This window comes from Euwallacea similis, chromosome 3 (genome assembly GCF_039881205.1).
Source record: "Euwallacea similis isolate ESF13 chromosome 3, ESF131.1, whole genome shotgun sequence".
In the NCBI taxonomy this organism is placed as follows: domain Eukaryota; kingdom Metazoa; phylum Arthropoda; class Insecta; order Coleoptera; family Curculionidae; genus Euwallacea; species Euwallacea similis.
The window spans coordinates 1,377,505-1,389,791 of NC_089611.1; the positions used below are offsets into that span (position 1 = coordinate 1,377,505).

Consider the following 12,287-nt stretch of genomic DNA (forward strand, 5'->3'; position numbering starts at 1 on the left):
TTCTTTTTTTTTTTGTGTGATTAATTTAGGCCGTCAATCGTTCTGATAGGTATAGATGACCAATGCACGATACATCGGCTTTTGTAATCTCAGGGATATGTAAAAGTTTCAGCTGTAGTTAAAGTAACGTTCTCCGCACACTAAAAATCCGACAGATTTCCTTTACCACCAAATGCTTCAGTGATAAGTCACTTTATCAAGGTAAGTTGGTAATGAAAATAATTATTATTCGTAGTAAACGTTCCGTGTTTTATTTCATAAACAATCCTAAACTACCAATTCACAATCTAATCTGTTTAAACTAAAGAACTAATACGAAAAGGCTCAATTTTCGTTAATCAAACGATCCATTTTTAAAAAAATTTAACTTTGGTAGATACTTAACTGAATTCGACTACTAATGAATTCTATGAAAATCAAAACATTTTACATCTAAAAAATTGTTTACGTTAAAGACGATTTAGAATGTCTATGTTTTATTGTAATTTTTTGCACTTTCTTTCAAAATAAAATAAGAATAGATCACCTAACTAGGAAGCAAAGATTAAAACTTTTAATCTTTTTAGGGTATGGACTTTGTTCCATTTTTTAAGGAACTGTAGATCCAATTTTAGTTTTGAGTATACCGTTGTATCCCTTATTGAATTATCCTTCATTTAACATACTTCAATGGGTACCTTTTCATTTGAAAATAAAAAGTTAGTAAGAGTAGCTGGATAGGTGCGAAAAATTCTAACATCGAAAATAATACATTAAATGCCTTTTTAAAATGAAATTTTGCACGTTTAAATGCTTTTTTTAAATATCGGATTTATGAAAGTTATAAACTTGTTGGAATAGTTTTTACAAACGCTGGTATAATATAGTATGTAGTCGCCAAATTTAAATAATGCCCGCCATAATTTCCAGATGGACGTTGCCCCCTATACAGGACTCCCTTCCAATCAAACAACAATGAAATAATAACAACACTTATTATTCTTTGTGATTCGTCAATATATTCCTTATACATTACTGAAACAAAGTATTTAAAGCCTTTACGAGTACGTAACATGCAGGTTTAAAACAACCCAAAAAATCAAGCGATCACTTTAACGACTTCACATTTGTCTTAAGGATTAGTTCAACGAAAATGTCGCTGTTATTACGTTATTAACAGTGCTTAAGTTTACAAAATATTACTGGCTAAAATAGGCAACATACCCATACAAATAAGTGACATCCTCCTTGGAAAAGATCTAATATCTACGTTTATTACTTATGGCACCTCTTAGGTCTTAAGTTCGGGTTAATGAGTTAAAGTCAAGTGCCTGATAAGACTATCCAACACTGCATTCCTACAATTAACGAAGCGCCATATAAAATCTAATTACTTTTTTAGTGTTTAAACTTGATGTAATCTAGCTTAAAAATTTAACAGCAAACGATCACTTGAAGGCCTCGGAACAGACATGTAAGCAGTCACTGTATTCTTCCTAAACCCACAAGGATTACATTCATACAAATTCGTAATAATTTTGAAGTGCTGCACTGACTAACATTTTTGTAGTGCCTTTAATAGATAATATATCACCCAATGTAAAAAAATAATAAAAGTATAAATAAAATTTGTAAAATTAAAGCCATAAATTTGGATATCACAAATTAAGAAATGATTCCTTCCTTGTTTAACACTTTTAAGTTAATTCGTGAACTAATAAACAAACTCTAATTTTAAAACAATCATTTCAGACTATATTAGGTTTAATTTACGTATACCTTATCGTAATCTAATTCTAGTATTTCATAGCGTGATGCGTCGTTCGAGCATCGAAAGATACTGTAACTTTTAAGGTATGAAACATTATATGTTTCATACCTTAAAAGTCTGATGTTATGCCTTCACAAAAGATCTTTTCCTCCATACAGAATCTCGAGAAGAATCCCTGTTTAACTTAATTTGACAAATAAACTTGCAGATGTTTAAAAACTTGTCTAAATCTACGCTATATACATACAATCCCAAACTCGGAATCAAATCTCAAAAGGTAAAGAACCAAAGGAACTGGAGATTTACCAAATTTTAAGGTCAAAGACAATTTCCCCAACTAAACGTAAAACTTAAAAGCTACTCACACTCGCACTGTTATCTCCGCTTATAATAGGGCAGTCCGTTGAAGGCGGATTGGCTTGGCCTTGGGGTTCCAAGTCTGGCGCGCTGCCCCACGCACTTTTGCCCATCATTCTATCGTCGTAGAGGGAAAATCGTGCAGAGTTCTCTGCGGCTCTTCCTCGAGTTTTGCGCACGGACGGGGGAACGTCGCCCGGGGTTTTAACTCGATGATTTGGGTCTTTTAGGCGGGATAAATCGGTGATAGATGAAAACACCTAGAGAACATTTGTTGGTAACCAACAAGTAATAGCCCTAAATGCTTTAAATTTTACCTATTTTCGTCAAAGCGACAGCTTACTAGATTTTTATTGTTAATACAAGAAATTTTGAAGTAACTTTCTTACCTCGGTAAAGTGTTCCAAGGACCTCTGCCTCGACAAACTGTTCTTCCTCCTCAAAATTTGAGTCACTCCGCTATTATTTGTGAATTCCAAGGGCTTGGCCACTGAAAGCCCCAAAGTACAAGGCCGTTTTAGTTCGGGTTCTGCTAATAGAGCCGTTGTAACACTCGGTTGTCCACCTAAATGAACAGAAAGTACAACGAGTAAAAATTAGGAAAGCTGAGACAATAGGATGGAAATCCTTGAAATTGTTTAGTGAACTGAAAAAAGAACAGTCTTTTCTAGGGAATTCAACCAGCAATGCATAAAAAGATTTTTTTTTTAAATTAGTTTCATATGCATGATCTAAAGTTTTCAGGTTGAACAGAAAGATTCGATTTCTACGAGAAATTGTTTAAGTTTAGAATTCTTCACATTTTAGCATATAAACGCATTTTCCGTCAAAGCCAAATAAAAATTCAAGTCACGGTGAACGTCAATGTTAAATATTTGAAATGCTGCATGAAACCAAATAATCTGGCCCAAATATTTGTTGCGAAACAATTATCAAAATTTTGTTTCAACTTTCTCAAACATTTCAAACATCCCAATTAGGAATATTTGCGACGCACATCTGCTTATTGTGTCCCCTCTCAAGTGAAATTGCTGTAGGCAAAATCAATAGCTTAATAGTCAAATGAGCGTAAATTGACTTTGAAATATTTTTCAATATTAAAAAAACCATTACCTGTCCCATTAACAATTTTATTTTTCAGCTTCACTTGCGTCTCCTTCTGTGCATTTCTATTCTCCGAATTTCGACCGGAGTACAGCAACTTTTTGAAACTACTCCATCTGAATTTTTTCCTTTGGTTCTGACCCATGACCGGCACTTGAGCAATATTTTGCTGCTTGGGCATGCCATAGACGGGATTCTGGACATACGGAATGGGATTCGCCCGGTTATTCACTTGGTAGTTCAAAAATTCGTTGGTGAGGAGGTTCTGAGTTTCGGAGGAGGTCGTGCAGTGTTTGGAAGATTTGTCGATTAGTAGACTGTCGCTGGAGCTTGAGAGAAGGTTGCGTTCCAGGCACGGATTGCGTCCTTAATAAATTTGGAATCAGCAAATAGGAATGAAGAAATCTTGATAAAATACGTTAAAAAAAACAATGAAGATATTTAAATAATTTTAAATTTCGGATAAAAATGTAAACAGGAATCCTGTGGAGCATATTGACAACATTAAATGTATCTTTAGCCTATTCTACCCACAATTTTATTCGCACATCAGAGCTCTTTCAATACAAATAGCAGTTTTGCATGATAGTCCAAATACCTAATCGCATTAATTTCATTTGCAAATGTAAGGAAAAATAATATTATTATACATTTTATAAGCAAATAGCCCGCTCTTTTATAAAGTTTACATGAAAGACATACAAAACTGAAAATTGTGTACACAATCCCTGATGAGCATAATTATTAACGACTTACCTTGATGAGGTTGCAGTGGCAAAACACAAATTGCCAACTGATTGGAATTCTTGCAAAAGTCCTCTGCTGTAGGTGACAGCAAAGTTTCCACTGTAGCGGCCGAGTTATCTAGAGGATTGTCGTGCAAATGGTTGTTGTTAATTAAAGTGGGACTGGCAGGGGGATGCATGGGATGCAGAACACGGCCCTTCATGTTCGGTAAGTCTAGGAAACGTTCGACGACACAGAGGGCTGTTAGACGGGCTTCTGCATCCTGTTGGAGGAAAAATTAATTGAAAGATCGTGTTCTTTCACATTGTAATTAGACAGTAGAGAAATTGTACTTCTTCACGACGGTACTGTATTCATATTAAATATTATATTCAGATTCTGCTGTGTCGTTAACTAAAATAAGAAACAAGTAATTCAGATGTGCTTCTGCCCTCCTAAAGGTTTTGTCATCTTTAACTCTCATGAAGTCGCGTACATGTTATAAAGAATTTCGTCGTTGCTTACACTTATTGGAACATTAACTACCATTCGAAGGTAAACGTTTTCAATAGTTTCTATCGATTTAAGGTGAGTTTGTGCGCCCTTTTACGTTTTAAATGTATATAAGCTGATTGCGCCGGCGCATGGCGCATGTCTGTCGATAAAATGGCGTCATAAGGGTACAAACACTTGACAAAAGCTAGTGTCAATTTTAGAGGAATGTCTTCACTTGTTGGTTACGTCCGGTCTTTCTAGATCATTTATGCTTTTCGCAACATCAATTTAGTCTCTACAAAGATCCACCCTCGAAAACTGATCTAATTCCATTTTAGTGCAAATTTAAGATTTTCAAGTTATAACTGTGCAACGGTGAATGAGGACAAACAATTCAAATAAAGATAACGCAAGTTTGCATCTACTATCAGTTCGTCTAGACACGTTTTAAACGATTCAATCCGGTTAAAAATTGTGGCATTTAATAAAATTTTCTCCCCTTTACTGGCGCATTAGATATGACCAGATAAACACAGCACATCAAAATTATTTACTTAACGTCCTGAAATGGTGATTCATACATCAATATATAATATCAACTGATACTTAAAAATTCCTAAAATTGTTTCCATTTCTTACCTGATCCCAACAATCCTCAGCTGTTTCGCACAACAACCTGGCAGCAGCAGTATCCTTCCAGGAAATCGGCCACTTGGGTCTCATTTTTTGGCGACTCACCAAGTTTTGCATTTGTTCCAACGACGGATTATCTTCTAAATTGTTGAGAAATTTTTACTGATTATTTGAAAAGGTCGTTGAATGAACTAACCAATTTCTTTATAAAAGGGGGGCATATAAGGCTGAGGTTCCGCGTTCTGCATGTCAGTACACCGGGAACCCAGTTCCCATATGACCAATCCCAACGCGTAAACGTCCGTTTGTTTGAGGGCGCTCTCGCAGTCCCTGAGATTCACTGCTCCTTCCAGAACCTCCGGTGACATGTATCTCAAAGTACCTGCATATTTTCTGATGATATCTAAATAATTCCACTAATTTAAATGATACAAAAATCATGCAAAAACTGGCGACCTGGGGATGCTTGTTGTTGCTTCGATAATTGAGACATGGCAAAACAAACGGATATTTAAAAAATTAACGAAATTGAGAGGGTTGTGGAATCATAAATGTTACTAATCTGTCATGACAGGTTTGTTGACAATGTTTGTTAATTATTTCCCCATTAACATGGCATGATTTCATCTGTCAAATCGCACTACTGTTGTTAATGCGACGTTGCCACCTTTTCCGCACGTACTTAACTATAATAATTTCTGAAAAAGCAGTAAAGTTTTAAAAAATAACATGACTTATGAATCTTAGCAATTTTAGTGGTGAGATTTTCTAGCAACAAGTACACTTTAAGAGACGACCTTGTACTTGTTGTGATTCATTCTAACGAAAAAACTTAGCCGGATCCGAGGGGCAAAACTGGCAAAATGGCGACGCGTTTTTGTTTTCCAACTAAGGGTATCTGTCAAAATACGCAATTTCTAAAGCGACGTTGCCATATGTTGACCAAAACATCAAAATCTAAGCACAACTAAGTTGGTGATCAAAAACAAAATACATCCTTACCGGCTTCGCTTAGCGCCTTACTTTCCGCACTCCTCGGAATGATCGCAAGTCCCAAATCGCAAATACAACACGATCGGTCACTTCTCACTAAAATGTTCTTCGAGTTCAAATCCCTATGGGCAATGCAGGGTTTCCCTATATCGCTGTGCAGATGGGAAAGTCCCCTGGCAATGTCCAGACTCATTTTACTTAAAGTCGGTAAATCCATGGTGTGATTTTTTAGATACTCTTGCAAACTTTGCTCCTCGATGTTGAGTAATAAGGCATATTCGGGATGGCCTAATACCCTTGAGTATTCACCTCCTCCGAAGCATTTGAGAATGCACGGATGGTCGCCTACAGCCTTGTAAATCTCGTATTCGGTGAAGAAACAGTTTCTGTAGTGACTAGGGAAGACTTTGACTGCCACCTCTTCTTCGTCTATTACTCCTCGCCACACTGAGCCGTACTTACCTTGACCTTAAAGTCATTGTTATTTGCGAGATATGATTTTGAGAAGAAAGAGGGGGACTTGCCTATTATATTAATAATCTTCAATTTGTCCAAACTATAATCAGGCGGGGGCGCGGGAGGATGGTGATGGCCACTTTCCGCGTCGCTTTTCTTTGGAGTCTTTTTCCAAAAATAGTACGCCCCCACGCTGATCATAAGAACAAACATGATGAAAATTACTCCTAAGGCGGTCCAAATAATCAAGCTCAAACTGTGGTCCTTGTTGGGGGAGAGGGTTGTGGTCTCAAGTGAGGAATTCGAAGGCACGTAAACATCAGTGAAATTTCTGTTGCAATTATTTTGCGAGCAACAGCAAAATTTGGTATTGTTCTTGGCGGGGGGAGGCGGTTTGTCCGCCAGGCAGGCCGATTTATCGCATTCGTTGGGATCGCCTGATTGAGCCCAACAGCCTGAAATTATTTTATTCAAATAAACCATATATTCTCAAATTATTACCAAAAAACATAAAACAGCTGCCTCTCTTAAGTGATCACTCAAAACAAAATGTTTTCTTTGACTATTTTTTTGCATGAGACGTCTGGCTTTCTATATTACGCCTGTTATTCTTTTAACGAGCTGTTTTCAAGCAAATTAATACCAGAGCCGCAATTCAAATAACACCACTTAACGTCCAAGTAAATGTTATTTAAGTACACTTAAGATGGGAATTGATTGTGTGTACTTAGAGCGCATTACAATATGAATTAAATGTGCTTCCTAAACAGCGTATGCAATGAAAACAGTTGTTGAATGCATGGTGGTACTTCTGGCTAACAAGTAACTATTATTTTATTGGATATCACTTAGTCATAAAAGTCATATTGCATGTAGTCATCTAAGAAGAATTCACACCAACTAACAGAGTCTTCTATTCATAAAATTTCTACCTATGTAGAATATCGCGGTACCATTATACTTTATTGATATTCAGTTGACAGGTATAAAATTATATCTTTGTTCCTAATAGAAAACATCTCATTCATTAATGGGTTTAATAAGCAAAAAATAACTGGAAATGTGTTATTCCATCAATAGAAAATGCCTGTTTGATAGTTGTGACGTTTTGAAAACTAAAGTGTTAAAATTTGTTTGCAGATTTAACATCATTTGACAATTGATTTCACAGCTACATATGTCTGCAAACTGACGGGATAATGCTACAGTGATGGCGAACGCTAAAGGGAGCGGCGATGTCGCTGTAAAGTTAAAAAATTCACCTGTATATTCTATGTCAGCCAGTGACATTTTCACAATATCTTTGAAAACTATATGGAGTTTTTATGGCTCTTTTCCACAATTCTTTCAACAGGTGATCAACAACAAAATCACTAAACACCCTGCATACTATGAGGTCTTACCTTGTCCTAAGATAATTGACCGATTGTTACCATCCTCCTGCCATAATGTGTAGCAATAACTACTGTCACATTTTTTCTGTTGTTGCTCAACCACTTCAGTGGTGTCCAACTCAAATCCATCTTCCGGTAAATGCTCAATGGAACCTTTATTGTACGCACAAAGAATATAATTATCTGCTGCCACAGTGAGCCAATAACTTAGAAACAACAGGCAGCCAAGAAGCTCAGGTTTCATTTTGTAAGGTCTGTAATAAATACCTAATGTCAACTTTTATGTGAAGAATCAGTTTATGGTCTAGCCAGCTTGAATGAAAATGGTGATTCATGTATTGGGAACTTGCGAACTGTAATCCATCCATAGAGAGATAAATGGAAATTGCAGAAAATGTTGTAAGAAACGCGGAGTCTAAAACGTCACGAAAAAGTGCTTTTCAAAATAAATTGTTATTTATACAGGATGTTTTTGTAATATATGCAATAAAAATTTTAATGCAACCCATTTTAGATTTCTTTTTTAGAATTAAATTAAATGAAAATTGGATTCTAGAGTGACAACCATAAGCAACAAGTTTAGAGGGAGAAGGTTGTCAACAAACTGAAATTTTCTGCTCTCTATCAAAAAGAGACTTCAATGTTTTGGGAAGGAATTATGTAAAATTGATGAACTCCATCAATAAGGGGGGTCGGTCCAAGACATTTAATGTTGTGTGCATTTTTGTAGCACAGGAAATATAGATTGCTTTATTTTAAGAAAAATACATAGTGTACCATTAAAAGAAAAGTTGCTTTTTGACAGATTTGCTCTACTCAATAGATCCACTGCAAATTTTATGTTTAATAAGTGCCCTTTCTCGTTACTGATAAGCTATAGTAAACCTTGACAATGTGTGTTTGAAGATCATTACTACTAATCAAACTTTTTTATATGTATGTATTTTAGTGTACAAAAATTTCCATTCAGTCTAGTTCTTGGGGTAAACATATCTGCTTACTATTCAGAGATACCTCATACTCTAATTCTAGCAGTTCATAAAAAATGTAAAGGCATGGTGATTATAGAGAAAATACTACTGATCACAGACCAATAATGTTCTCTGGCATATAGCCACAGTGTTGCTGGTTACGGAGTACATACAATAAGGCAATAGTCTTATAGCTAGATACTTACCTATTTTATAAACAAAAATCAGCAGTCTTCAGGCCCAATCACTTAACACTACATAACAAATAGTAAAAACGAATTTGTATTAAGTAAAGTGAGACTGACTCCTATAGAGGTGAGGGCTTCTGTTGTAATTTCATACACAGCAATTCAGTAACTGATAAAATAATAACTAACTCAAACACTAAACAATTAATAACGTAAAAACAGTTTTACAGCGTCTTCTCAACTAAGAACGAGTACAGATCGTAAATATTCAAAGGACGAGAATAAGTTGCAAGTTGGATATCTTCTGATACGTGATACGTCGTAAAGCCGCCAGACAGTCGCCACTACGCGACTACGCTACTTGCCGCTGCCGCGACGTCCGTCCGCAATTGGATATCACCATCAATTTTATATAAAAAAATAGCAACAGACCGAAACCCTCGAAAAGATTCTCAAAACTCTACCTCCTCCTCCTCGGAATAGTACAAAGTCCAAGCAAACTGTCAGTGTCAGTTGTTTATTCTCCACCATTCATTGTCGTGTGACATCTAACAGATTAACAACATTCTACTTGCCAAGCAGCTACAAAGTTTGAATTGGCAACAGCGCAATTACGGTAATGAGAAAAAGACCACTTTATACTAAACATATTTACTAGAACCAAAAATAATGTACAATTTTAAGGCATTGTAAGGAAAATTTGCATTATCAAGTATTACAAACTCTAATCCATATATGAAATCAAAAATAATAATATAAAACGTCAGTTGTATTTGCCACCAGCAGCCATTTTTAATATCATAACTTCACACATTAATTTTTGAACTTTAAAGGGCAAACAAACCCGTATAAATATATGTGTCTTTCCAGAAATTCTAATTTAATTCAAGTATGTTTTCTTCATATTGTGTGCATAGATATCCAGAAATTCCTTACTGATTAAGTAATTAAATTACCCCCTGCAAAATGAAGTTCAACCAACTAGTGAGACATTTCTTTTTCTCCAAGAAAAAGTAAGATGCCCCCCTAATGTTTACTCCATTTTTTGTAAACTGCTTAATATAAAACAATTCATCTTTAGCAAGCCTTACTTTGGCAAATATGTTATTGTTCAGCCAGGAAAAGTGTCTGCAAGGAAAACTGTCCCTGACAACATACCAAAACCAAGTTATTACAGAACTGGACAACCCACAGAAAATGTAACTTATCCAGAAGTTAAAAATGAGAAACAAATACAAGGGATGAGGGACTCCTGCAAACTTGCTGCAAATATTTTGGAAACAGTAGGGAAATCTGTAAAGGCAAGGAAAAATTCTTGGAAAAAATAATATAGTATCAGAATCTGATTAGTAACTGTAGATAGGTGTACTTACAAGTAACATCTTTAGATAGCTATAACTTCTTTAAGAACTGACTTAGAAAACATTTATTTGAACGTTTACAAATTAATGCATAGAACATTTTGGAGGTAGCAGCCTATACTAAAAATATATGTGTAAGGCAATTTATAATTTTAGCTCTTACCTCTGGTACCCATGCAGTCCATCCAGTGGATAGTTTAAAGCTTTATTTATTAGAATTTCAAATGCAAAACAAACACAATAATCATTAAGAGCTAAATTAAATTGAGTTTTTACAGGCAAATATTATATATTGGGATCTCAGTTGTTGAGAATATATATGGATGAAAATTAATTGAGACTAGGACTTAAATCTTTTCTATTATTATAATATGTACAGCAGTTTCACCAAGTTCTATCACCACACTATGTCTGTTTGTTATAATTTTTTATTTAGAAAGATCTTATAGTTGATTCATATATCAAGCACTCAAAAGCATGTTCTATTACTAAATATATTAATTTGCTAATTTTCCTCTCTAGATGTTCAAAGCTTTTGTATGTTTAATTGTTATATTCTTTTGTTACTAAGAAGTGCCTAATTCTGCTGATTTGAACACAAAACAAATTGTTTTCAAATTTTTCTAGATAGGGCAAACTACTGATGAAATTGACACTTTGGTCCATAATTTGTGCATAAAATATGGAGCTTACCCTTCTCCATTAAATTACAAAAATTTCCCAAAATCAGTATGTACTTCAGTCAACAACGTCACCTGTCATGGTATTCCCGATAATAGACCTTTGGAAGACGGAGATATTGTAAATGTTGATATCACTGTAAGCAAGATCCTCATAAACTGCTAATGCCATTACAATTTTCGTCTTAATCTTTAAGGTATATTTTAATGGTTATCATGGAGATTGTTCCAAAACTTTTCTTATCGGAAACGTAGATGAGGAAGGTAAATGGCTGGTTGAAGCCACTGAACTATGTCTAGAGGAGGCAATAAAAATCTGCAAGCCTGGTGTGAATTTTCGAGACATCGGGAGATTGATTGAGGAAAAAGCTGTAGATTTGAGTTATCAAGTGGTTCCCGCGTTTTTGGGGCATGGAATTGGAAGTTACTTCCACGGACCTCCGGAGATTTTTCATATAGGTGAATTTTCTTTATTTATGGTCAATTGTCCATTATTTTTGGTGTTCATTAACTTTTCCCTAGAAAATAACTATCCAGGAAAAATGGAAGCTGGTATGACCTTTACCATTGAACCAATTTTAACCCAAGGGGAGGAATTAATATATATTCTCGAAGACAACTGGACTGCAGTTACTGCAGATAATGCTCGAACTGCACAATTTGAGCACACAGTCTTGATCACCCCTTTAGGGGTTGAAATCTTGACGTTGCCAGGATAGGCCTAAAAACAAATACTTTGTAAATACTTTTTATTATTTATATAAATGGCATGTACTGTGTACAATATTTTAAAATTTGTGTACATATTGCTCCCACTTTCTATATAAAATTATTATTTGTACAGGTTTCTGCTGCAAGTGGGTTCTGACAGCGAAAATAACCAATATTCCTTCATCATTTAAAAAATTTGACTCGTTTCTCGTATAAAATGGAATGTTTTATACTATAAAAAGGTATAAAATTTACAATAAATTACGCACTTTGGTTATTTTCTCTCTTCAATTCTCTGATATAACGTCATTATTTACATGTTGCTCTATACGAAGACATACCTTTACAAACTCTAATAGAAAAATAGACTATCGATAATAGAATGAATTTTGAATTGCCTGGCGATATTTCGAATTTCTATTATATACAGAATAGGCTCGAGGAAGCACGGTCCGCACGAAACAAAAA

The 12,287-nt window shown here is 35.1% G+C and overlaps 3 protein-coding genes across 3 annotated transcripts in view; 2 read left to right on the forward strand and 1 right to left on the reverse strand.

The window, feature by feature from the left end:
- The window catches only part of Nup44A (nuclear pore complex protein Nup44A), a 240,627-nt gene that overhangs the window by 23,203 nt on the left and 205,137 nt on the right, over positions 1-12,287 (forward strand). The gene's annotated exons all lie outside the window — the stretch shown is intronic.
- wit (wishful thinking) lies at positions 973-9,558 on the reverse strand. Its single transcript, XM_066406091.1, has 10 exons — positions 9,086-9,558; positions 7,918-8,162; positions 6,583-6,969; positions 6,068-6,526; positions 5,262-5,447; positions 5,072-5,205; positions 3,968-4,220; positions 3,221-3,577; positions 2,497-2,672; positions 973-2,367 (listed from the first exon to the last, which is right to left on the reverse strand). The coding sequence occupies exons 2-10, from the start codon at positions 8,150-8,152 to the stop codon at positions 2,101-2,103; spliced, it is 2,454 nt and encodes an 817-aa protein (XP_066262188.1). The 5' UTR covers positions 8,153-8,162; positions 9,086-9,558; the 3' UTR covers positions 973-2,100.
- Positions 9,906-11,902, forward strand: LOC136419703 (methionine aminopeptidase 1D, mitochondrial). Its single transcript, XM_066406232.1, has 5 exons — positions 9,906-10,080; positions 10,149-10,368; positions 11,056-11,247; positions 11,306-11,567; positions 11,631-11,902. The coding sequence occupies exons 1-5, from the start codon at positions 10,034-10,036 to the stop codon at positions 11,825-11,827; spliced, it is 918 nt and encodes a 305-aa protein (XP_066262329.1). The 5' UTR covers positions 9,906-10,033; the 3' UTR covers positions 11,828-11,902.

Bases quoted from the DNA above. Each gene is read 5' to 3' on its own strand.
- LOC136419703 (XM_066406232.1), top strand. From the start codon at position 10,034: ATGAAGTTCAACCAACTAGTGAGACATTTCTTTTTCTCCAAGAAAAA. The intron at 10,369-11,055 runs GCAAGGAAAAAT...AAATTTTTCTAG, and splicing joins CAGTAGGGAAATCTGTAAAG to ATAGGGCAAACTACTGATGA. The intron at 11,568-11,630 runs GTGAATTTTCTT...ACTTTTCCCTAG, and splicing joins TCCGGAGATTTTTCATATAG to AAAATAACTATCCAGGAAAA.
- wit (XM_066406091.1), bottom strand. From the start codon at position 8,152: ATGAAACCTGAGCTTCTTGGCTGCCTGTTGTTTCTAAGTTATTGGCTC. The intron at 6,527-6,582 runs GCAAGTCCCCCT...AATGACTTTAAG, and splicing joins GAAGATTATTAATATAATAG to GTCAAGGTAAGTACGGCTCA. The intron at 4,221-5,071 runs GTAAGAAATGGA...TTCCTCCAACAG, and splicing joins CTGAGGATTGTTGGGATCAG to GATGCAGAAGCCCGTCTAAC.